This window comes from Phascolarctos cinereus, unplaced genomic scaffold (assembly GCF_003287225.1).
Source record: "Phascolarctos cinereus isolate Bilbo 61053 unplaced genomic scaffold, phaCin_HiC Scaffold_2;HRSCAF=192, whole genome shotgun sequence".
Lineage (NCBI taxonomy): Eukaryota > Metazoa > Chordata > Mammalia > Diprotodontia > Phascolarctidae > Phascolarctos > Phascolarctos cinereus.
The window spans coordinates 322,207,195-322,233,670 of record NW_027555625.1 but is presented as its reverse complement, the minus strand read 5'-3'; the positions used below and the strand labels follow the sequence as shown (position 1 = coordinate 322,233,670).

Genomic DNA, 26,476 nt, shown 5'->3' with positions numbered 1-26,476 from the left:
GTTCTACAAATCTGTCCAATTGCTTACAAGGGGAAATGTGTGTAGATAGTGTAATGTTGCCCATCTTTAGTAGTAGAAAAATAGCTCAAAAAGTATTGTTGTTTTTTTCCAGCAGTTCAGTTCAACACACATTTTGTGATCACCATTGTTCTTCTGCTTGCACAGGTGATCCCATTCTATCCTTTCTCTTTCAGCAGATTGCTCACTATATCATCCTCATTCTTTCACTAATCTTCAGTCTGTCCACTAGCCACTTCCTTACTGCCTAGAAACCTGCCCATGTCTCTCCTATCCTCAAAAACCCTTCACTTTATCCTTCTGTTCCCACTGTTGTCCTATTTCTCTCCTCCATTTTGTGGCTAAATGAGATGGCTCTTTACAATAAATACCTCCACTTCCTTTCCTCTTACTTTTTAACTCTCTTATCTGGTTTTCAACCTCATCATTCAACCAAAACTCTTCTTTTCACAGTTACCAGGGATCTCTTAATTGCCAAATCTAATAGCCTTTACTCAGTCCTCATCATTCATGACCTTTCTGCAACCTTTGACACTGTCAATCATCCTCTTCTTAGTACTTTCTTCTCTAGTTTTTGGGACACTGTTCCCCTGATTCCCCTCCTACCTATCTGCCCACTCCTTCTGAGTATCCTTTGCTGGATCTTTGACTAGGTTATGTCCACTAATGGTAGGTGGCCCCCACTAACGGTTGGTATTGGGGGCTCTGTTCTGGGCTTTCTTCTCTCTGTGTACTACTTCACTTGGTGATCTCATCTGCTCCCATGGATTAAATTATCTCTATATTGGTGATTCTCAGATCTGCTTATTTAGCTCTAACTTCTTTGCTTACCTTCACTCTTGCACTTCTAATTGCCTATTAGATATCTTGAACTGGATATCCTATAGATGCCTTAAACTCAACATGTCCAAAACTGAACTCGTTATCTTTATTCCCTTCCAAGTGTCCTTATTACTGTCAAGGGTACCACCATCCTCCTAGTACCTCAGGCTCATTATTTCAGTCCTCCTCTACTTCTTTACTCTCTCACCCCTCATATCCAGTCTGTTGCCAAGACTGTCGACTTTACCTCCATATCTCTTGCATATGCTCTTTTTGCTTACCTTCTCTGATCCTACCACTGCCCTACTGTAAGCCTTCATCTCTTCATGCTTGGATAGTAACCTGCTGGTAGGTCTGCCTGCCTCGAGTTTCTTCTCTCTCTAGTCCATCTTCGACTTAGTCACCAAATTTGATTTTTCTTAAGCATCAGTCCAACCATGTAACCCCTCCCCCTTCCCCCAATAAACTCCAAAGACTATCACCTCCAGGATTTAATACAAAAGCCTGTAGGGTCAGAGTCCTTTGTAACCTGGCTGCCCCTCCCCCACCTTTCCAGTGTTCATGCACCTTACACCCCTGTTGCATACTCTTTTGATTCAGTGATGGCAGCCTCCTTGCTGTTTTTTTTTTTAACAAGACACTCCATCTCCCAACTCCAGGCACTTTCACCGCCTGTCCCCCACACTTGGAATGCTCTCCTTCCACACCGTCAGATCCTGGCTTCCTTCAAGTCCCAGATTAAATCTTCACTTTTGCCGGAAACCTTTCCCAGTCTCTCTTAATTCTAGTGCCTTCTCATTATTGATTATTTCCTATTTATATAGCTTATTTGTACATAGTTGGTTGCATGTAGGTACCTCTGTTAGATTGTGAACTCCTTAAGGGCAGGAACTGTCTTTTGACTTTCTTTGTATTCCCAGCACTTAGCACAGTGTCTGACACATAGTAGATGTCTAATACATATTTATTGGCTGACTGTGTTAGACTCTGGGAGATGTATAAACATCAGTGGGACCCTGTTCCTCTGCCCTCAGAAGTTACCATATTGTAATTATGAGACAACCCTCTTGACTTGTGGAGCCTGAAAGTGCTTTTCCTTTAAGTGGCCCCTTCTGAGTTCTAAAAGCTATTTTTGTTCTCTTGGCTTGTCCTTTGACCCGAGAGAACTATCATTCCCCTTTGCTTGTCGTTATGAAGGATAAAAGGAACTCCAGAGGTCAGGGCAGATAGAGAAGTCTTTTACAGTGTAGTTGCAGTTCACTCAACTGTGAAGAGCACTGGGCGTGCAAAGATGAAAGTGAAGTAGTCCTGCCCCCGAGCAGGGCACATTCTTCCAAAATCTGCTCTTTGGCTTGTGTGCTATCGCTTGCCATAGCCCATGTAGACCAGTGGATGTAGCAGTTGTGTTCTTTCCTCACAGGCATAGTGAGATCATAGTTCTGTGGTTTTAGGGCATTTATTTAAATTAGAATAAGTGTAGCTGTATCAAGCACCGAAGAAACAGCAGTTTCCCTCATCATGTCACAGTAGTACCTATCAGAATGTCAGAGCCAGGATGGATCTCAGAGATCCTACACACTCACCTTCTCATCTTAGAGAAGGAAACTAACTTATGCAGGGTCTTACTGTATATCATCCTGCTGTAGTTTTGTCTACTTCTGCCCTAGGTTGGAGGATATAGTTTTTAAAATGTAAGATTCTTGAAAATATTTTAAAACTTATAGTCAATATATATCAGCCCTTTTTGGTTGGTCCTTTTGCTGTACTCAGAGCTCCTCTGCTGGTTGCATCAAGTGTCATCATCGTGAAAATGTATCCTATAGTGGGAAAGAGACTGGAGCTGTGACTTCATTGGTGGTGGGAATTCCCTGGATGAGGAAACTACTTCTGTCACTGTAGGGGAAACTTCTCTATAGGCTTAAACAGCACTGCAGAATTGCCTAAAGCACGGAGAGGTTAAAGTTAGTCCACAGTCACACAGCCTGTGTGTGTATGTGTGAGGGATGGGGCTCGAAGCCCATATTCCTCATGCTAAGGCTGACTATGTTCACATTCTGCCATGCTGTCTTTCGGCATTTGTTATTAGGTATTTTATGAAAACAGTGCTTCAAACAATAATGCATGATAATCTCATGGATGAGAGGCAACGTGGTGTAATGTAAGATGTGTTTTCATTACTTAGTATTATTACTAGTAAATAGGCAGCATCTGTAGAGAGCTGACTTTAGCCAGGAAGACCCAGGTTCAAGTGCTGCAGCTCACACAGATTGAGTGGGTGATGCTAGGCAAGTTATTTAACCTTTTAGTGCCCCTGAAAACTAAAACCTAGAAGGTATGCATCTTCATTGATAAAGGAAGTTTCTCATTTTTGAGCTACTTCAAATTGAAAATCCAATTTAAAAAATCTAATGAAAAAAATCCAGGTTGAGTTATCCCTAGACCCAGATTCTAGCCTCATCTCTCTTTTACAAGTAAGTTAGCCTCTCTGTGCTTCAGTCTTCTCATTATTGACTCAGGGATGATGCCTGCCCTGCCTACTTTACAAGGCTGAGAAGGGATAAAATATGATTATCGAAAGGAAAATACTTGAAAAAACACCTTAAAGTTATTATACCATTATTACTCTGCTGTATTTAACTCCTTAGCTTTTAAGGCTATCCATAATGTGGTTCCTACCTGTATTTATTTACAGACTGTCAGGTTGCTCTTCTTCACAAACTGCTTGTTCCAACCAAACTGGATTGCCAGTCCTTCCCCAAACTAGAGTCTTCATCTCACACCTCTGCAAGTTCTTACAAGCCTCCCCCCTTGTGCCTCCTCAGTGCTTTGCTTCAAAAGGAGTTTCTGGGAGGAACCAGCTAATCAGAGAAAGGGGATATGTACTCTCTCTTCATCTCTGCTTCTTGGAATCCTCATTTTTCTTTAAGGATCAGTTCTTCCCACTGAGTTTTTTTGGGCCCTCCACTTGCTCCCTATTTATTTATTCTGCACTTACACTTACCTCTGTGTGTGTGTGTATACACATACATATATATATACATACACACACACATACACACACACACACACACACACACATATATGGTGTTCTAGTAGGAGAGGAAAGCTGCTTTGTGTGTGTGTGTGTGAGGCAATTGGGTTTAAGTGACTTGCTCAGAGTCACACAACTAGTGAGTGTTGGATTTGAACTCAGGTCCTTCTGACTCTAGAGCCTGTGCTGTATCTACTGGGCCACCTAGCTGTCCCTAGGCAAGCTTCTTGAAAGCAAAGACTGCTTCAGTTTTTTGTTATTGTTAATGCCTATCACAATACTTTGTACGTAGTAGGCACTTAATAGATATTTTTAAATTTTAAATTCTGTACAACTCCTCCCATTTCTACTCCACACTTTTTTATTAAGCATAATGTAGTGTAGCACAGTGAATACTGGACAAGAACCAGGAGACCTGGTCTTTAGTCCTGACTGGAAATCAAATTCGGTCTCTCTGGATCTCATGGGAACATAGAATTTAAGGTCAGAGGGGACCTTAGAGATCATTTTACCACTGAGGAGACTAAGATCCAGAGTAATAAAATGCCTTAATTTCTTCACTTTTCAAATGAGGAAATTGGTGTGAACTGAAGATATTTATTGCCACTCTCAGATTTTGTGATTCTGCTCAGCTCTTACTTTAGGCCCTGTGAATTATACCAGAGCAACAGAATCAATGAATTTGAAAGTTGGAAGGAAGCAAAAAAAAAAAAAAGTTGCCTCTGACACCAGACACCAACTAGCTGTGTGACACTGGGCAAGTTGCTTAACCCTGATTGCCTCATCAAAACAAAACAAAAAAGTTAACGACTTGCTTGAGTTAGAGGCCGTGTTTGATCCCAGATCTCTCCACACTCCCAGGTCTACTGACCTGCCTACTTCTCCAAGAATTAGAGCTATCTAGAAGTAAAATGGGCTTTTCCATGAGGTATTATGTTTCTCCTCTGGAGAAGTCTTCAAGCAAAAGCTGGATAACCACTTTTCAGCTATGTTTTATCGAATTCTTGTTTGGGTATAGTTAAAGGATCTTGAGATTCTCTGAAGCTTTGAACTACCCATTCTTCCTCTCACTCCTCCCTCCACAATCCTGTGAATTGATCACAGGTGATGGAAAGGCATTCCAGATGGGGCTTAAACAGTATTAGCAGAAGTATTAAAGCAGAAACGAGCAAAGATGTACTTAGGATTCATTAAGAAAATAGGTTTTTATTAGACTGGAAGAACAAAACCGTATGATGAAGTTAGAGAGAAGGGAGAATAGGCCCAAGGACACAGCCTTGGGGAATACTTAACAATTAAAGGATATGATGTGACTGATGAGCCATCAGGAGATTGAGAAGGAGGAGTCAGATGGGTAGGAAGAAAACCAGGAAAGGGCACTATCACCAAAATCCAGAGGAGAGGGAGGATCTTGAAGGACAGAGTGGTCAGCAATGTCAGATGAAGTAGATAGGTCAGGCAGGATGAGGATGAGAAAAGACCATCAGATTCGGCAGTTACGATGTCATTGGTAACTTTGGAAATAGTGGTTTCAACTGTGCTGAAGAGTGAGAGGAGAAAATAGCAATAAATAATGGAGACAGCTTTTTACAGGAGTTGGCTTGAGAAAGCAAAGAGGGCAACCGAGCCCTCCAAGCTGTCTTTCTATCTTCACTGGACATTATACTCCCTCCTGTCCTCTGTGTTCCAACCAACCTGGCCTCTTTGTTTCTTACCCAAGACACTCCAGCTGTTGTGTCCTTGCCTTTGCACTTGCAGGTACTACAGAGGTTTTATCCCCATTTTACAGATGAAGAAATTGAAACTCAGAAAAGTTAGATGACTTGCCTGTGTTAGAGGCAAAATTTGATCCTAGGTCTCCCCAGACTCCTGAGTTTACTGATCTTTTTACCCCAGTCTACTGACCTAGCTGCCTGTCCAGTAACTGGAGCTATCCAGAAGTAAAATGGGCTCTTTCCTGAGGTATTTGGGTTTCTCCTCAGTAGAAGTCTTCAAGCAACTCTATCTAACCACTTTTCAGCTCTGTTGTAGTGGTGAATTCCTGTTTGGGTAGGGTAGTTTCTGAGATCCTTTCCAACTTTGAGATTCTGGGAGTCTTTGAACTATCCATTCTTCCTCTCTCCCCTCCCTCCATATATGTAATGCTTATGTAGTGTAGTGAAGTTCAGTGGCCCATTTCACCCGCTGCCTATACAGTTGGATTCATATTATATAAATTAAGAAATCTGCTATTATTCTTTTTGCCACTAGATGACACCCCTGTGTCCTTAGTAAGTGAATTTTTGTCCTGATGAATTAGAGAAGTGTTGGAAATGAAGGAATGAACAAGTTATTGGTGAAAATGAAGTCTTTTTTTTTTTTACTGCACGTTGGTGATGAGATGAGCAAAATAGCAAAAAGAGAGAACTATTTGTACTTATAACAGCTTTACTTCATGGAAGATGATAAAGGAAAAATTTCCCAAGAGATGACTATTAGTGGTCTAGAGAATCATACTTAGTTGATGCTTAGTTTAGAAGTTTGATGGCTGTATTGTATGGTTGTGAGCAGATCCCAAAGGCAGCTATTGACAGTTTAGGGAGTCTGATGACTTAAGCAAGTTCTGAGAGTTTAAGCAGATATGGTTTCTCCCTTGTCTTCATTCTCCCAGTCCTTCGTCCTTACCTCCCAAAACAACAACTACAACAACCAGAACAACAACAACAACAAAACTAGTATGGGGGTGGTGGGGTGGGGAGCCTGGAGAGGATGTGCCCTGCAGTGCTCTAACAGAGCTGGCCTTTGTCCTTGGATGGTAAGACTTTGTGCTTACTATGTAGCTTCCAAATTGGGCTAGGTTTCTCAGATGTAGGCTATAGTAGCACTATAGAATGCAAGAAACTGTGTACTCTAAAGTGAACAAAAATCTCAGTGTGGAATAAATCTGGGGTAATTGGAGCAATTTTCTACTAATGTACTTTGTATTTATTTTGGATTTATTCTGTATATTCTTAAACGTGTATGCATCATCTTCCTCCAGAGGATGTAGCTTCTAGAGAGCAGGCACTGTTTTCTTCTGGTCTTTGTATCTCCAGCACCTGTCACGTGCCTGGCATATAGTAGGCTCTTAATAATAGCTTGTTGGTTGATTGAATTACCATCAAATTCATGTTACCTCTTCCACAGAATCTGTTACAGATATCTGAATTGACTACCTTGGACATTACATGACGTTTTGTTTTACAAACACCTGATCTAGTTATCTTGTAATACTTTGTAATATAGCTATCTGTCTCATTTCCCTTCTAGGTTATAAAGTCCTTGAAGTCAGGAACCTAAACTTGGTATTTGTATTTCCCTCAAATCCTCAGGCTGGTGCTTTGCAGGTAGTATATAGTGTGTATTTATAATTATTAACTGATTGTGCAAAGGGCCAGTTGTTAAGAAATTGGATCCATCTACCATGGAAGGGATACTAAGAAATCTTATGAGCAACATCATGTAGTGATGCAGAAAGCCTTGGTCTTGGAGGCGGATTTGGTTTGACTCCCAGTTTTGCCACAAGATGTGTTTTTCTGAGCCTCAGTTTTCCCATCTGTAAAATGAGAGGGTTGAATCTTTAATTCTGGAGAACTACTCGTGAAACATACTTTGTTTCTTTCACTTGAGAGGTGGTAGGTAGATGAAACGTGTGAAGCACCTTGAGTGCAGGGACTAGCTTTTGCTTCTTTTTGTATCTGCAGGGCTCAGCACAGTGCGTGGCACATAGTAGGTGCTTAATACATGAATATTTATTGATTGACTAATTTCACATTAATCCCCCCCACCCTCCCCCATCCCCACACACAGTGTATGTTTGGGTCATAATGATCTCCTTGCTGTTCTCCAGTCTGTCTTCCTTTTGGGGGCCTTTTCTCAGGCTCTTGCTCAGTTTGGAATGTGATTGTTCACCTTCCCCCCTTACTTCAAAGCCATGTTCAAATACCTCCCATATGAGGTCTTTCTCCTCAGCTGTTAGTACCTTGCTGCCCCCCCCATTACCTTGTGTGTATCTCATATACACTCGTGTATAGGCATGTTGTTTCCTCCAATAGAACATGTGTTCCTTGACAGCTGAAGCTGATCAGTTCTTGTCTTTGTATGCCCATATACTTGTTGATTCAGTTATGTATTAGCCATGTTTTACATGTTTAGTTTGATTTCCTCAACTACATTTTGAGCTCCCACCGTGAGAATTTTTCCCGTTTCTGTGATTCCCTGAGAACAGACTTTGGGTGCCAAGTGCAGGTGGATAGAGTAGTGTGAGAGTTCTTCAGTTTCACATCATTCATGGGAAAGTTCGAGAACCACTTCTCAGAGTTAGTATGGTTTGCTTTGGAAATTCTGTGATATAAAAGACAATTTTTTGCCATGAATTGTTATATTCTTGGGTAAAGAAAATTATTTTGGGGCATTGGAAATACAGATATTGACTGAGATTAGTGCTTTCTGAGGTCTCCTGATTGGTGTAGCTTTTGTAAGGAAATCTAGGAAAGGGACCTGCTTTTAGTTTCATACACTTTTGTATCATAGAACCTCTGGAAGGGCTCTAGGGAAGTGTTACTTTATTTCTTCTAGTTATTAATCTGCTTCTTTCTTGTCATTGCTTTCACCTATTGAAATAGATGAAATTTGTTGGCTCTGATGTAGCCAGATTCTTAGAACCTAAACTCTTTTACTGTAGGGTATTACATTCCTGTTGTCAATCCAATGCAAATGAAACTGCTTTCTGTACCTCTCCTCATGTGAAAGATACACTTGATACCTTTGAGGGGTGATTGAAAACTCATCCCAGTCCACCCATCCAGCTAGTCCTAGGCCATCTTTCCCATCCAGCCAGTCAGTTACAGAGACATTGGGCCCATCCAGTGTGTGCATCCTGCCATCTTTTCTACTGCCTACTGTGGTATTTGTAAATACCACCTCCATTCCTCCCTTCTCCCATATATACATACATCTTCCACAGTTTGTTGTTTTTCTGGGAGTAAAAATAAAATCAGTACTGTCATTGGTATTGGAAGGAGCTTGAAAATTATTTCCTAAATGACTCCACTAAATGACAAAATTCCTTGTGATTTTTCTAAACCAAAACTTCCTTCCTTGGCTACTACCCAACTTGTACCCCTCTATTAGAACGGAAGCTCCTTGAGGGCAGAAGCTGTCTCGCTTTAGTATCCTCTGGGTGTAGCACAGTTCTTGGCACATAGTAGCACTTAATAAATACTCAACTACTTCTTAGTTTGCTACCACCATAGCTCCAAGTTATGTAGCATTTTGCTGTTTCTCTTCCCCACAGACTCCGTTTTTCCATCTGCTACAGTGTTTTCTAGCTCTCATTTTCTTATGAGGGAAAAAAAGGGTAGAGACAAAAACTGCACATTTCCCCCTCAAATTCTGAGCTTACAAAGCAAAATATAAATAAAGGAAAATACAGTAAACAAAAATTCTCATTCTTTAAGGGTGTGTGTACAGAGATCAAAGTGGAGCGCTGCATTCAGAAAGTATAATTTTGGAGGCCAACACAGTATAATATGTCCCTGCAGAAGCATGAGATCTCATATGACAGAGATGTTGTATCCAGGTTTTCATCATGGAATTTTAAAATAGAGACACTAATAGCAAAACCCCAGTCCATGTTTTTTCTTTCTATCTACGAATAATCCCATAGCTTCATTTGAGCGGAATTGCAAGATCTTAAATTCCTTTCATTCTTGAGGTGACCATACTTACTCTTCTCCATATCGGCCCTAGAGTAGTTGTGGCATTCTGGCATCACTAGAAAATTAGTTTTTAAGGTAGAGGCAAAAAGCCAAAACTTCTGTTGTTGTTTTTGAGCCAATGTTCTTCTTTGTTTCTACTTCAGTTTCGTTTCCCACAGTTTTGGATTAGATGTCTTGCTGTCTTTTGGGTGTGGAAGTTGTCTCGCAAGAAATTGCCGCCTGGCTATCAAATCACTTCACCTTTTTAGGCCTTAGTTTCTTCATCTTTAAGATGAAGGAGTTGGGCTCAGTGACCTCCTACTTTCCTTGAGCTCTTATTCTGTGTCCTCCTATCCTAAGGATTTGCCATGAGGGACGTAGAGGTTATAAGTGACTTGCCCTGGATGAGATGTGGAATTTGAATCCTGGTCTTCCTGCTTCCCAGCCCAGCACTTCATCTAATGGTATGGCATACTGCCTCTAGGGGTATGAGGACAATCTGGTTGTGACATTAGGAACCTCATGGATTTCTAGGTATCTTTTGCATGTTACTCAAAAAACATTTTATGCACATTTTAATAATTCAAAATCAAATTAAATGCTTCTTGAATATAGAGATTAAGCTGAATTAATTTCAGTTATATCCCTCAAGATTTATGACTGTTTATCCTATAAATTATTCTTAATCTTCAATCCTTTTAGAAGATTCCATCAGTCTTCCCTAAAATGGTTCATGTAAATCTCCTACTACCTTGGGATCTCTGTATGTGTTTCCCTGGTATTCTACCATTTACTCTCAAATCAAAGTACTGGAAAACCAGCCAGAGGAAACCCAAGAAAGCAAAATAGTCAATGGATTAATAAATACTTTTTGATACCCAGGGCTACTGTAGGGAAACTATGAATGGAGTGACCTGGTGCAGTTATATATTTTTCTCCACATTTCACCTGAGAAATCTCATCTGTTCCCATGACAGAGTAGTCCAAATCTGCAGCTGTATCATTGACCCCCTCATTTGCCTGCTCTCCCAATTTCCAGCTGTCTATAAGATAACCTCATATAGTAGAGAGATGGAATTTGAATCAGTAGACCTGAGTTTTAGTGTTGGCATTTCTGCTGACAATGGGCAAATTACATCCCTCTCTAGGCCTCAGTTTTCTTGTTTCTAAAATAAAGGGAATGGACTGGATTATTCCCCCAAGATCCCACTAAACTCTAAAATTCTATAATTTTAAGATTCTGTCATGTTTCCATTTGTATGTGCTTATTTTCAGTTCAGCATAACCAAAATGAAGCTCTTCACCTTCTCTCACAGTCTGATCATCTTCCCATTTTTTCCTCTTGTTACCATTTTTCTAACCATGGTAGAAATTTTGGAAGTGTATCTGATTTTATGTAGGATTCTCCATCCACCATGTATGAAGTAGGTGTTCAATAATTATTTGTTGTTTTGATTGGTTTTTATAAAATTCTCTTTAAATTTTGGCTTCAACTTCATTTGAAATATCTTGAATCCCTGTTTTCCTTTCCTTTTTCTTTATGGGGAATAACTTCTATAGGAAAAACAAAGACTGCCACGGTAGATGAGGCAAGCTAATTTATTATACATTCTTGCAAGAAGCAGGTGTGTTGCTAGAGACACGAGAGCAAGCAGTTATATCCCTGTCCTGAAATGCAAGGTCCCTCACTTGTTTCCCCATTGATCAGGTACTCCAGGGTGTACAACTTCCCAAAATACCTACTTCATATTACTCCATAATATGTCCCTCCCTCCCACTACATACAACAGTGTGCCAGCAATTGTGTTAATCCCTCCCCCCCAGAAGTTAATATGCATAAGCTCATTAGACACACATGCACCTTAACCGAGCTATAACCTTTATTATAAAACCTTTGTTTTACTTTCTTCACTTCTGACTCCACTACTAATGTCAGCAGGTTTTGTCTGTGTCTGGGTAGTATTGTTAAAAATAATTCTTGAGCAAGACCACTCTTTCTGCCCCTGTGACAGCTTCTGAATTCTATTGGGTTTTTTTGTTTGTTTGTTTGTTTTTTGTTTTTGCTAGGCAGTGGGATTAAGTGACTTGCCCAGGGTCACACAGCTGGTAAGTGTTATGCATCTGAGGCTGGATTTGAACTCAGGTCTTCCTGAATCCAGGGCCAGTGCTCTATCCACTGTGCCACCTAGCTGCCCCTCTGAATTCTGTTGTTATACCACTTCCTCTACATCTGTGGAAACATAATTTCTTATACCTTATACCTTTGCTTCTGCCTTAATTCAGGTTTTAATCTTATTTGTGGACTATCGTAATCTTTGTTTTCAGTCTCTTTCTTCCCCCTTCCCTCCATTCGCCCTGCCTACCACTACTAGATCCAGTTTCGTCACGCAGAATCTCTTGTTGCTTGTATGATATGACACAAGAATCTCAGCTTGGCATTAATAGCTAATAATACGTGAAGCTTTACATAGTGTTCTTCATACATTATCTCTTTTGAACCTCACTATGACCCTGTAAGATAAGTGGGTACTACAGGATTTTGGTTTTTCTTCTGGTCTGAATTCATGATTTCATTCATGTAGGGAATTTCCAAAGTGAAAGCTCATTTCTCTAATGAAACTTGGCAACTCTACAGAAGGTTTTTTTTAGAGTTGTCTGGAGCTCCGAGACCTTAAATGACTTGCCTGTAGTTAACACAGCTAATAAGTGTCAGAGGCAGTACTTAAACCCAGGTCTTTTCTAATTACAAGGCTGGCCTTCTATCCTCTATGCCATGTTATTCTTTCTGCAAGTATTATCACTGTTTTACAGATGAAGAAACTGAGGCATAGAGAAGTTTAAATAAAAGTTTGACCATGATTGTACAACTATTGTGTCACACAACTATTGTGTACAACTGTTGTGCCAGATTTGAATCCAGGTCTAACTGCAATTCTGTATCCTCTATTCCCTACTAGATTACATAGTGCTTTCAAAGTCCTCTTTCATCTGGCCCTAAAAACATTTTTAGTTATTATCTTTCGCAAGATTTCTGTGTTCTAAGCAAGGTGCCATCCTCAATATCCTCATGCCCTACCATGCCTTCCTCATTCCTCTACATTATCCCAGTGTCTTCCATCCTCACCATCCCCTTTCCAAGTACTGCCTGGCCTTCAAGGCATAACTCAGGTACCTACCTTCTACACAAGGACTTTCTTGGCTACTACACTCACAGACATGTCGCCTGCCTCCAGATTCCCCTAGTACTTTCAGTACCCCTTCTGGGACACTTAGGCATATATTGTATTATGTTTTTAGCCTGTACTTCATTTCTCTGATGAAATTGTAAACTCTCTGAGGGCATGACCACTTCTTATACTTTATATCTTCTACAGGGCCTAACGTAGGGTTCTTTGGACTTATTAGATGCAAGTATCTATTGAATTTAGTTGCTGATTTTGAACTTAAGCCGTTGGAATTAGAACTAGTTTTAATGCATCTCATTTTGTCTGGGTTTACACTTGGAATTGTTGTTTTCTTTACCTTCATCTGCTTCCCTGTAGAACACTCAAACCTATTCCTCCTTAGTTCATTTCTGTTGTTCCATTTAAGAAAGTTTTGGTTCCTTCTTGAGTAAGTTCTGTGTATAGGTATTTCTTTTAGACAGATTTTCCATTAAAGTAGGTTTTTATGTCTCTCTTACTTTTGTCAGTGGACCTGTCATAGCATTTTTACTGAGTCAAACAATTTTAGAGTTGTAAATGACCTGTCATTAGCCCCTTGTCCAATTCATACCTTTTCTGCACCGTAACATGCCTGATCAGGGATCATCCAGCCTCTGCTTGAAGGCCTACAGCCAGGCCCACTTTAATTTTTAGCAAGTTTTTCCTTCTGTATAGCCTACACTTATCTTTTCATTTGTTGCCAAGCAGATGCTGATTTGCCGTCAGTAGTTTCCTCACTGGGAGTTTTCTACATCAGTGAAATCATAGGTCTAAGCCCCCCTCCTCCCACCCAAAAAAAAAAAGGCATTATATACATTGTCTCCTGTTCTGCTTCCTTGTGTATCTGTTCAGATTGTTTGGCATTTCTCTGAGTTCCTCGTATGTATTTTTCCCTAAGGTGCCATAATACTCCATCATCTTCATATTACATAATTTGCTAAGATATTCACAAGGCCTGGACACATACTTTGTTTCCAGCTTTTTGCTACTATAAAAAGTATTACTGTGAGTATTATGATGGTTATGAGACTTTTCTTTCTGTCATTAACTCCAGCAGGATATATATCCAATAGTGGAATTGGTAGCTAAAAGGTATGGTTTAATGACTTTTCTTGACTAATTCCGAATTGTTTTCCGCCATGGTTATACCATTTAGTTTAGACCTTTGACAAATGTACATTAGCTTCCTGCCCCTCTAGTGTGATTTCTGTTCTTTATCATCTGTTCCAATTTGGGGACTATGAATGTTGTTTTAATTTGTATTTCTGTACTGTACTGAGCTCTGGGGTTAAAAAGACAAATTGAAACAGTCCCAGCCCTTGGAGGCGCTTCCATTTTATAGGGGAAACAGTATACATTCATATAAATAGATACAGAACACATCGTTTGTGTTCTGTGGATACACAAGTAGATACAAGGTAATTTCAGGTTATGAGATACTAGTGCTTATGGAGAATTTGATGCTTGACCTAAGCTTCAGAGGAAGCTAGGGGAAAGAGGCAGACAAGAGAAATTATGTGTATTCCATACCTGTATAAAAGCATAGAGGCAGAGAATGGATATCCTGTATAAGGACAGGAAAAAGTCCAATTGGCCTGGATTGTAGAGTGTGTGAAGGGGAATAATATGTTAGTTAGTCCTGCAAAGCAGGGTGGATGGAGACAGAATGTGAAGAGCTTTAAATGCCAGAGGATTTTGTATTTGATCCTAGAGGTCTTAGGGAGTCGCTGAAACTTCTTAAAGCATGGTCAGACTTACACAGTAGGAATATCATTTTGGCAACTGGGAGAGGGGGAGTATCGGACCAGTTAGGAGGCCTTTACGTTAGTATAGATAAAAATCAATAAAGATTTGAACCAGGATGGTGGCTATGTGAATGGAGGAAAGAGGGCAGATGGGAGAGATGTTGTAGAGGCAGAATTAATACCTTGATAATTGGTTGGATATAGGGGGAGGGATAAGGAGAGTGAAGAATCAAAAAACACCCTGAAATTGTGAAAATGAGTGACTGGATAGATGGTAGTACCCTTGATAGAGATTAGAAAATTAGAAAAGATTAGTTTTGAGGCAAAAAAGTGATGAGTTTTGTTTTGTATATGATCCATATCATTTTCTGTATGGTTACTATTTTGTGATCCTTTTAAAAACTGTTCATATTATTCATGTTAATTTGCATATAGATTTTAACTAGTCCTTGCTAGTGATTTGTCTAATTTTTTAAAAATCAATACCAGATAGTTTTAATAACTACTGCTGTGTGATGTGAGATCGTTTTCATTTTTTTATTCTTTCTCTTGAATTTTAAAATTTTTATTCTTCCAAGTGAATTTTGTAATTGTTTTATCTAGTTCTGTATAGTAGCCATTGGTAGTTTGGTGTGGCACGAATTTAATTTACATAGTAGCATCATTTTTATTGTGTGAAACCAGGTCACAAACATTGATTTTCTCCAATTATTTAGACTTTTATTTATGTAATAGCCATTTTGTAGTTGTATGTTTATGTGTGTTTAAATATGTAAACCTGTTTTGATAGGTTACAGCCATATATTTTATGGATTTCAGTCATTTTGAATGGAGTTTCTTTTTCTAATAGTTCCTCCTAGTTTTTGTTAGTAATGTGCAAAATGCTGATGGTTTTTGTTTAATTATTTTGTATTCTACTCCATTACTGAAGGAAGTTCCTCATCTGTTTCTTTGCTAATTCTCAGGTGTTTATTGCATAAACCCATTATCTGTAATCATCTCTCTACTTAGAATGCTATTTCTTTCTGAAGAAGATTGTGAATTAGTTTGTAGGATTTTGCCACTCAGTCCATTCCCTACCCCCTTTCCCTGGCCAGTCAGCCAACATGTGCATACACACACAGACACAGACACACACACACACACACACACACACAGACACACACACAGACACTCTCTCTCTCTCTCTCTCTCTCTCTCTCTCTCTCTCTCTCTCTGCCTCTCTCTCTCTCTCTCTCTCTCTCTCTCTCTCTCTTTATGCCAGGCATATTCAAGGTTGGATTCACATAGCTCTCCGCACCTTCTAATCTATTTTAATTGAAGTTTGTGTACCCCTCTCACCTCCCCAACAAGATTATAAGCTCCTTAAGGTTATTTTGTCTTTGTTTCTCTCCCCATCCCCACCCCTATTCCAATCCCTTGTACTACATACATGTGCAGGAAGTAGATACTGCATTGAGCATAAAGAAAGGAAAGAAAAAAGAAAAAAATGAAGCATATCTTAATATTATTTTTCTTATGTTTCAAGAATACTTAGTCTCTTATACTAAAGATTGACTTGTTCTCAGCTATTTCCACATTTGCTCCCCACCCAAATCAGTTTTGTTTTCTTCTTCCACTCTCCAAACTTCTTGATTTGTAACTTACTTAGAGCTTTATGCAAAAAAGAGGCTTTTCCTTGATGCATCTATCTCACATAGTTACTTTCCCATATCTTTACTCTCCTTCACTGCCAAGTTTATTGGGGGGAAAATTATGTTCACCAAATGTCTGTATTTCCTCACTGTCTGCACTTTTAACTTCTGGCAGGAAAAATCCAGCCTTTCATATACAACCCCCAAAGTTGTTGCGAGGATCAAAGGAGATAATATTTGTAAAGTGCTTAGCGTAGTGCGTGGCACATAGTAGGCGCTTAATAAATGCTACTTCTTTACCACTTATTTAACTCACTTCCAAAGAGATTTTCTTGACAGCTTTCCTTTTATCTTATCTACTCTCAGAATAATGTTTCATCTGCAAAGATTTGGTCAGTACTTGTCTACTTAAAGATCTTCAATGGCTTCCTATTACTTAACTGAATGAAAAGGTCAGACTCTTTTGCCTGGCAGTGGAGGCCCTCCACCCTTCTTTCTGCAGCCACCCTTCTTTCCAGCTTTATTGCATATCACTCCTCTCCCTAAACTTTCTGCTCTGGCCAAATCTGACCACTCTCTTTCTATTCATCCTCCTTTCTCTCACACACCCGATTTACCTTAAGCACACTGTTCCCTATGCCTAGAATATTCTCCCTTTCTCTTTTGTCCTTTGGAATTTCTTCCCAACCTTGAAATATTCCCTCTAATCTCCCTGCTTTATAAGGACCTTTGATCTGGGGTTTCACATAGCACTTTGTTGGGTAGCTTTCTAGTGCGTGTATAATATAATATTGAATATTACAATTATGTTTATGTTTTGTTCACCTAGGCTTAGAAGCTCAGTGAGAACAGGAATTGTTTTACCTAAACTTAGTAGCTACCCCAGAGCGTTAGCACAGTACTCTGCTCACAGTGCTTCTTAACAGAGGTTAGCAGAGTGAATGAATGTAAAAGGGAGGGTGTCTGATTTGGGAGTAGGCTATTATTTGTCATCAGTAGAAGCCTGTTGGTGACACAAACCCATGAGGCTCTGTGCACAATAATAACTTGAAAACCTCTCTTAAAACATATTTGGTATGTCACAGATTTGTTTTAATGCATTAATTCTGTATTAATACATTAATAATGTATTAATTCTGTGACTGGATCTTAGTATTAAGTGACTCAGTATGTCCTTGAGACTAATCTTGTCATTCTTTTTGTCTTCTTTCTTGCCTTTTGATATGCTGCCTTCCATCTCCCTCAGTACGTAAACACTTGTCAGCTCAGCAGGATAGAAAGCAAGAAAGTTCATTCTGCATTTGGTCTTTAACATATTCTACCTTTATATAAATGTTTCTCTTTTATTGTATATGTTGTTTCTTTCCATATAGAGTAGAAGCTTCTCGAAGTTAAGGAATATGACTTAGACCTCTATGTACTTAGCATCTTCTATAACCAGACATTCAATAAATGTTCATGATAAAGAAAACAGTATATTGATGATAGAAGCCAGTAAATGGGAAAGGAATATATTCATCAAATATAATTTACAATTATCTTTGAATTGGGGAGGAGTATTTATCAGATGGAAAAGTAACAGATAATTGGATTATAACTGAAGCTGGAAAGGACCTTAGAGGTCATGTAGTCCATCATCCTCTACTCCACCCCCTCCAGTTTTATAGATGAGGAAACTGAGGCCTAGAGAGAGTGTTGCTTGACCAAGGTTGCACAGGTGTTTATGATAAGAAGCAGAATTTTAACCCAGGTCTTCTGAGTACAGAACTAGTGCTTTTTCCACTGTGCCATAAAGGACTGAATTATTTTGTTTCTGAATTTTTTATTTTTAGGCAGTTGGGGTTAAGTGACTTGCCCAGGGTCACACAGGTATTAAGAGTCAAGTGTTTGATCTGAGGTCATCTTTGAACTCAGGTCCTCCTGACTCCAGGGCTGGTGCTCTATCCCACTGCGCTACCTAGCTGCCCCATTATTTCTGAATTTTTAATGATACTGAAAGTAAACTAGCATTTTACAACCAATGATCTCTAAAATTTTAAAAAGCTAACCCTTACTATTTTTTGCTTACTTTTCAGTTTTAACATCACTGTCATATCTTTGGGAATAAGTAGTTTTCATTTATTCCTCTTCTACTAGTTTTGTAAAACATACAACGTGCTTTTCTTTCAAAAACTTTTAATTTGTAAGCTCTTTAATTGGCTTTGTGTGCCATCTAGTGTAGTTAGTGCTTAGCACTTTATACCAGTAATGATTAACTTAGAATCACATATGAAAAGTGAGTTTAGGAAGATGAAATTTTTTTCTACTAAATTGTGTCGGTTCAAGTATTTACATTTGAGTAGATGAACATCAATAGCTATTAACAGTGGGGGACATTTCTCCAAAGGCCTTCTAATCTGTCCAGATTCAGTGATCTGAAGCATTTGTCGTATTAAGGCCATCCCTTGGAATTCCCATTGGCATTTTGTACCTTTCATGTGATACTTTTAAATTTTATCTTGCCATTATAGTGATTTTGTCGACATGCCTTATCTTGCCTTTTAGATTACAATTTCCGTGAGGGCAGGAATTGGACTGCCTTACCTTACTAGCTCCATCAATAGACATTACACATATAGATAGATAGACAGATAGATAGGTAGATAGATAGAAAAACTCAGTATATGATTTTGACTGTTCACTTAACACACGGTTTTAGACTTTCTCTGGGAAGATAAAATGTAAGACTTTGATAAAAATAGACTATAAAAAAATAATTCCTCGTAATATTTTCTTTGTGGTACAGTGAGGTCTGAGAAAAAATATTTTTGCTTTTTAAATTAACAATATGTTTTAAGTTTTACCTTGAGATGTTTGTTTTGTTTTACAGAAATAAGATTCCCCCTCCCCCCAATTGATGATAATGAAAATACAGAAGAAAGAGAAACAGGTTGGTAACTATATCTCCTTTGAATTACTATCTAAAATATCTAGGATTAATGGAATCAGTACTGGCAGTATTGGACTCATTCTTAGAATAATTTCTAAGGTTGTCTGCTTGCCTGGTTCCCCCTGTTTGCATAGTGACTTAAAACTTAGCTCTGTGGGTTAGAGAGTCTCAGTCACTGGATATTTTTCTCCTTTATTCAGTACCAACCTGAGAGGGGTAGAAAGATAATAATAGCTGTATATACTGTGAATTATAACATAGAGCAAAAGAGGTTGAAGGAAGAATTTTTTTCTTATTTTGCTTATTTGACTGAAATATCATTGCTTTTATGTGTGAGATGTACCTTATTTATTATGATTACTCATAGTGAGGCAGCATGACAAGTGGGTAGATTTGGCCTTAAAACCAAGATGACCTGGGTTCAAATTTTGTCTCTGCCTCATAGTGGCTGAATGACCCTAGGCAAGCCCCTTTATCTCCCTATGCTAGGCAAGGGTATGCTGCAAAATGTTTAACAACCAGCATGTCTGGCACACTTTTAAGTTTAATCTGCTTATTATCAACAAAAGAATAAATTGAGTCTTAATTTGTAGTTTGTCTGAGGTGTCAATGTTCATATTGAAATTTTACAATCTGAGTAGGTTTGCATTAGCTGGGCATACCCCTTCCTGTAGGCAGTACTATAACACTTAGTTGTGGAAAGTGCCAATCTGTGTGGTCTATTGAGTTTCCTTATCCAGGAATTTCTTATAAGGATGAAATCACGGATTCTGACCCTGTTCTCCTGTTATTGGTTATTGTTTTTATATTTAGTTCTTGTCTCACAATTTTAAATGATTGGAGTAGAAAGAGATTGAGAGATGAGGGTTTGATATTAAGTTATTGAGATTTTTGGTTCAAAGTATCATGGTGGGAGTGAGATGCTGATATTTTGGTGGCTATATTCTAGAGGAGATGAGTTGATTATAGGATTTGGCCATTGTAGTTATTGGCCCAGCAAAATCCTTTGTGCCTGACTGGGGTCTTCTAATTGTGGTCAAAAGAAAACTGTACCTTTGATTGTAGGGGTTGGGTATATAGAATGGGAGCATCCTGGCCCTGTATTTTGAAACCTTAGTTACCCTGTTGAAATTTGTCAGTCTTTTTAAAAAGTACATTTTGTTGATATTTTTATTTTTACATTGCTGAATTTCCCTCTGCATTTTTCCTCATTTCCCCTCCCAGAGGCCTATCACATATAACAAAGAAGGTTTCTTTTTTTTTTTAAAGAAAAAAAGGAAAAAATCAGCAAAACTAATGAATATATCGAAAAAGTCTGAAAATATATGAAATTCCATGCTCCTGAAACTTCCACCTTTGCAAAGGAGGGAGAAGAGGTATCTTCTCATGCCTCTTCTTTGGGACCATGCTTGTTCATTGTAATTTTACATTAATTTTTATTACTTTGTAGTGGTTATGGTTCTTTCTATTTGCACTGCTATAGCAATGCTGCATATTATTTTCTTTGCTCTTCTTACTTCATTGTGTATCAGTTGATGTTCATGTAAATTTTTACATGATATTCTGTGTTCATATTTCATATACTTTTTTTTACAGCATAGTAAAATTCCATTACATTTACATACCACAGTTTATTTACTATTTCCTAATCAATGGACCTCTACTTTGTTTCCAGTTTTTTGCTATCACAAAAAAAGGTGCTGTAAAATAGTTTGGTGTATATGGAACTTTTCTTTTGTCAGTGAACTATTTGGGGTATATGCTTAGTAGTAGAATGTCTGGGGCCCAAGGTTATGAGCATTTTAGTCATTTTATTTGCATAATCCCATATTGCTTTCAAAAATGGTTGCACTAATTCATAGCAGAGCCAGTGGTAGTATAGGGTAGGATGGTAATAGCATTGGCTGGGGACTTCCTAGATCTAGACAACACACCATACTCAAGAGCCTGAGCCACTCTATTGGGAATGTAGCCACCTTGTTTCTCCTTGGAAGGAAAAATTAAAATGACCAATCAGATGACCAGTCAGTGGAACTGTTTGACCTGTTTGTTGTCAGTCTTAAGCAAAATGAGTAATGATTAAATAAATCAGTGTACTTTATTTAACTCATTTAGTGGTTAAAGTTGAATAGTGGTTACTCCCAAAGGAGAAGAGAAAAAGAGGCAGCTAGGTGGTGCATTGAGCTCTGTCCTTGGAGGCAGGAGGACCTGAATTCAAATTTGGCCTCAGACGCTTGACACTTACTAGCTATGTGACCCTGGACAAGTCACTTACCCTCATTTGCCTCACCAAAAAAAAAAAGAGAGAGAAGAGAAAGAAAAATGAGCATTGTATTACAGGCAGAATCCTCATAATCTGGGCAAAATCCTGGGAACAAATTATTTTCGTGTTGAAAGAAACATGTGTTTAAAGAGTCATCGGGAGAAACCTCACACAAATATTTACATATGGATTTTTAAAAGTTTTTTTTAAAGGATTGTTACTCCACCACCCTTTATTTAGTCTCAAGATTTAAAAATCCTGGTAAAAGCAGTAATAATAATTTGTCATTGAATTGCTAACCAGAAGGAAGGGAAACTTAATCACATTTTGGCCTGATTTAAGCTGTAAACAATAATTTATTTAAATAATAGGCTAAAATCTCAGAACCAATTGTAAATTCAACTGGTATGGATTCTTTGCTTCTGTTGGCATGGATTGTGAGGTAATGGGAAGAAACCTCTCAAATATATACATATTTCTTTGGAAGTGAAATGGTTTTGGAAGGATTGAAGCCATTCTCTGCTTCTGTCATTATGGATAATCTTAAATAAACAACAGAAAAGAGGGGAAAAAAGGGATATTTAATGAATTTTGAGAAAATTGTTGTTAATGTTGACAGGGAGTGTAATATTGGGACTAGAGCCCAAAAGTCAGGAACACTTAGATTTAAGTGCTACCTGTGTTATATAGATCGGATTTGAGACCCTGGGCAAGTCACTTCACCTTTTAGTCCTGTGGGCAGTTTTTTAAGAGTAAGTTGCACATTAGCAGCAGATTTCCAGTAAGAGGAGTTTTTTCACTCCTGTTACGAACAGTAATGAAATCGTAGGTCTGGAACCCCCAAAAATCTGTTAGTGTGTTATATGGGCTTAATGTATCCTTTTGGACCCCTTCTTTAATCTGCCACAAAACCCAGGGTTCCTACATTTGTTTTTCTTTGCCACTACTATTGCTTCTAAACTGTTACACACAGTAGGGGAATTTTATTGCCCAGACCTGTGATTTCACTAGTTGCAGTGAACTTACAATAAGGAAACTCCTTTTACCAGTGACTTCTTAGCAGCTATTTTGCAATCATTCAGTCAGCAAATGTTTATTAAATGTGCCATGCGCTGTGATACTAGTACAAAGATTGAAACAATCCCTACTCACAAGAAGCTTATTCTAGTGGGACATATATATAATATATATATACACACACACACACACACACACACACACACACACACACACACACACAAATAGTGAGTAAATGTTATACAAGGTAGTTAAATACAGGGTAGTTTGAGAGGGATGATCAGGAAAGAATTCCCATACACACACACACACACACACACACACACACACACGTATGTATATACACATATATATACACATACACATATATATACATACATATATACATATATACACATACACACACACATACACACACATATACACATACACACACATTCGCACACACACATATGTGAGATGATACTCGAAATGTGTCTTAAAGGAAGAAAGATGGAGAAGCCGAGATGGAGAGGGAGTTCATTCCAAGTATATGGAATGGGTAGTGCGAAGAAATGAGATGTGTGAGGAAATGAAAGGACGCTAATTTGTCTAGATTGCATAGTGTGGTAGGGTAATGAGCTGCATTAGGGCTGGAAAAAATAGATTGAGACTAGGCTTTTTAAAAGCTAAACAGAAGAGTTCCTGTTTCATTCTGGGGCAGTAGGAAGCTACCAGAATTGATTGAATAGGGGAGTCAGATGGTCAGATCTGTGCTTAAGAAAAATTACTTTGGGGGGTGGAGCCAAGATGGCAGAGTGAAAGCAGTGACTTGCTTGAGCTCTCCCCAAAACCCCTCCAAATAGTATAAAAAATGGCTCTAAACAAATTCTAAAGCAGCAGAACCCACAAAAAGACAGAGTGAAACAAATTTCCAACCGAAGACAACCTGGATGGTTGATCAGAAAGGTATATCGCGCTTGGCTGAAAGAGGAGCGCAGTTCGGCGTGGGCACACAGGCCACAGCAAACCTGGAGCAGGCCTCAGAGGACTGAATCGCAAGCAGCTGTGGTGATTTCCAGACCTCTTAACCCATGAACACCAAAGATAACTTAGAAGGTCAGTGAGAAAAGTCTGTTTCTGCGGTGAGAGAGAAGCGTGGGGTCCCAGCCCCATTCCTTGAGCTTGGCCCCAGAACAGTGGCTGCCTCTTGAGAGAGGGAATCGGGTGGCTGATCAGAGGGGGATTGCAGGGCGCTCTGTGCTGGTGCAGGATTCTCTTGCTTTGCCCATGCTTGGATCTGGGTCACAGTTCTGGGTGGCAGTCCTGGGGCGAGGAGCAGTGGAGCTTGTGGCTATGCAGAGAAAATCCTCACAGTTCCAAGACAGAAAAGAGTGCTTGTGGTCACTCATAGACCACAGCACAGGCCAGGAAAGGAGTAAACACCTCGCCCCTTATCATACCACCTTAGAACTGAAAATTTAGAGGTCCCTAGAAGTATCTCTGAAAACAGCTGTACAAACCCCCGAAGCTTGGGACAGTAAATTCTCCAAATTAGAAGCAGACCTCTACCTTAATAAAGAGTTTAAAACTCAAGTAATTGGCTGGGATCATGAGCAAGCCTGCAAAAAGAGTCAGACATAATCTTTTTGGTAACAAAGAAGATCAAAATACAACCAGAAGAAGACAACAAAGTCAAAGCTCCTACACCCAAAGCCTCCAAGAAAAATATGAATCAGTCGCAGGTCTTGGAAGAACTCAAAAGGGATTTTGAGAAGCAAGTAAGAGAAGTAAAGGAAAAACTGGGAAGAGGAATGAGAATGATGGAAGAAAATCATGAAAAACAAGTCAACAACTTGCTAAAGGGAGACTCAAAAAAATACTGAAGAAAATAACATCTTAAAAAATAGCCTAACCCAAATGGCAGAAGAGGTCCAAAAAGCCAGTGAGGAGAAGAATGCCCTAAAAAGCAAAATTGGCCAAATGGAAAAGGAAGTCCATCCAAAAGCTTACTGAAGAAAGTACTTCCTTAAAAATTAGAATAGAGCAATTGGAAGATAGTGACTTTATGAGAAATCAAGACACTGTAAAACAAATCCAAAAGAATGAAAAATTAGAAAACAATGTGAAATATCTCATTGAAAAAAACAACTGACCTAGAAAATAGATCCAGGAAAGATAATTTAAAAATTATTTGACTGTCTGAAAGCTATGATAAAAAAAAAAAAGAACCTAGACATCATCTTTCAAGAAATTATCAAGGAAAACTGCCCTGATATTTTAGAACCAGAGGGCAAAATACAAATTGAAAGAATCCACCTATCTCCTCCTGAAAGAGATCCCCAAAGGAAAACTCTTAGGAATATTGTAGCCAAATTCCAGAGTTCCCAGGTCAAGGAGAAAATATTACAAGCAGCCAGAAAGAAACAGATTCAAGTATTGTAGAAACACAATCAGGATAACACAGGATTTAGCATCTTTTACATTAAGGGACTGGAGGGAATGGAATATAATATTCCGGAGGGCAAAGGAGATAGGATTACAACCAAGAATCACCTACCCAGCAAAACTGAGTATAATCCTTCAGGGGGAAAAATGGTCATTCAGTGAAATAGAGAACTTTCAAGCATTTTTGATGAAAAGACCAGAGCTGACTAGAAAATTTGACTTTCAAATACAATACTCAAGTGGAACATGAAGAGGTAAACAGGAAAGAGAAATCATAAGAGACTTATTAAGGTGGAACTGTTTACATTCCTGCATGGAAAGATGGTATTAATAAGTCATGAGACCTTTGTCAGTATTAGGATAGTTGGAGGGAAAAAATTATATGTATGTATATGTAGATAGATAGAGGGCACAGGGTGAGTTGAAGATGAAGGGGTGATATCTGGAGAATAAAATTAAGGGGTGAGAGAGGATTATGCTGGGAGAAGGAGAAAGGGAGAGGTAAAATGGGGTAAATTATCTCACAGAAAAAAGGAAAAGAAAAGACTCTTACAGTGGAGGGGAAACAGGGGAAGGTGAGAGGGAATGAGTGAATCTTATTTTCATAGGATTTGGCTTAAGGAGGGAATAACATACACACTCAGTTGGGTATGGAAATCTGTCTTACCCTACAGGAAAATAGGGGGAGAAGGGGACAAGAGAGCAGGGGAATGATAGAGAGGAGGGCAGATTGGGAAAGGGGGTAATCGGAAGCAAACACTTCTGAGGAGGGACAGGGTCAAAAGAAAGAATAGAGTAAATAGGTGAGCGTGATAGGATTAAGGGAAAAAGAGTTAGTTTCTCACAACATGACTACTATGGAAGTGTTTTGCATAACTGCACATGTATAACCTGTATTGAGTTGCTTGCCTGTTCAGTGAAGGTGGGTAGGGAGAGAGGAAGGGAGAAAATTTGGAATCCAAAGTTTTAAAAACAAATGTTTTTTAAAAAAATGTTTTCACATGCTACTGGGAAATAAGAAATACAGGAAATGGGGCACAGAAATTTATCCTGTCTTACAGGAAAATCGAAGGGAAAAAGGGATAAGAGAAGGGGGGGAGAGAGATAGAAGGGAGGGCAGACTAGGGGAAGGGATATTCAGAATGCATGCCATCTTGGAGTGGGGGGAAGGGCAAGATGGGGTGAAAATTTGGAACTCAAAAGCTTGTGGAAGTAAATGTTGAAAACTAAAATAAATTTTGAAAAAAAAGAAAAATTACTTTGGATAAGATAGATTGGAGTGGTGAGAGATTTTAATCAGGTATGTCAATTAACAGGCTGTTGTAACCAAAGTGAGAGGTGATAAGGACCTCAACTCCTGGAGTTGGAGTATAGAGAGAAGGGGTCAGGTACAAGAGATGTTGTAGCAGTAGAAACAAGATTTGGTAACTGATTGGATATGTGGGGTGAGGGAGTGTTGGAAGTCCAGGATAAGGTTGAAGTTACTAAACTGGGAAACTAGTAGGGCGATGTTACCTTTAGTAGAAATAAGAAAGTTTGGAAGATAGGATGGTTTTGGGGTGGAGAGGACTGGAAGATAATGAGTTCAATTTTGGACATGTTGAGTTTTAAATGTTTCTGGGACATTCAGTGTGAAATGTCCAATAGGCAAGTGATGAACTAGAGCTCAT

General features: G+C 38.9%; 1 protein-coding gene across 8 annotated transcripts in view; it reads left to right on the top strand.

The window, feature by feature from the left end:
- CHD6 (chromodomain helicase DNA binding protein 6) overlaps positions 1-26,476 on the top strand; it is a 183,841-nt gene that overhangs the window by 34,859 nt on the left and 122,506 nt on the right. For 6 of the 8 annotated variants that reach the window (XM_020998890.2, XM_020998891.2, XM_020998892.2 and 3 more), the window contains one exon: positions 19,040-19,099. In XM_020998890.2, coding sequence (XP_020854549.1) covers positions 19,067-19,099 — 33 coding nt within the window. In that variant the 5' untranslated portion in view covers positions 19,040-19,066. Of the gene's footprint in view, positions 1-7,150; positions 7,237-19,039; positions 19,100-26,476 lie in introns of those variants that run through there. The other 2 variants (XM_078150235.1, XM_078150233.1) reach the window with 1 other exon arrangement.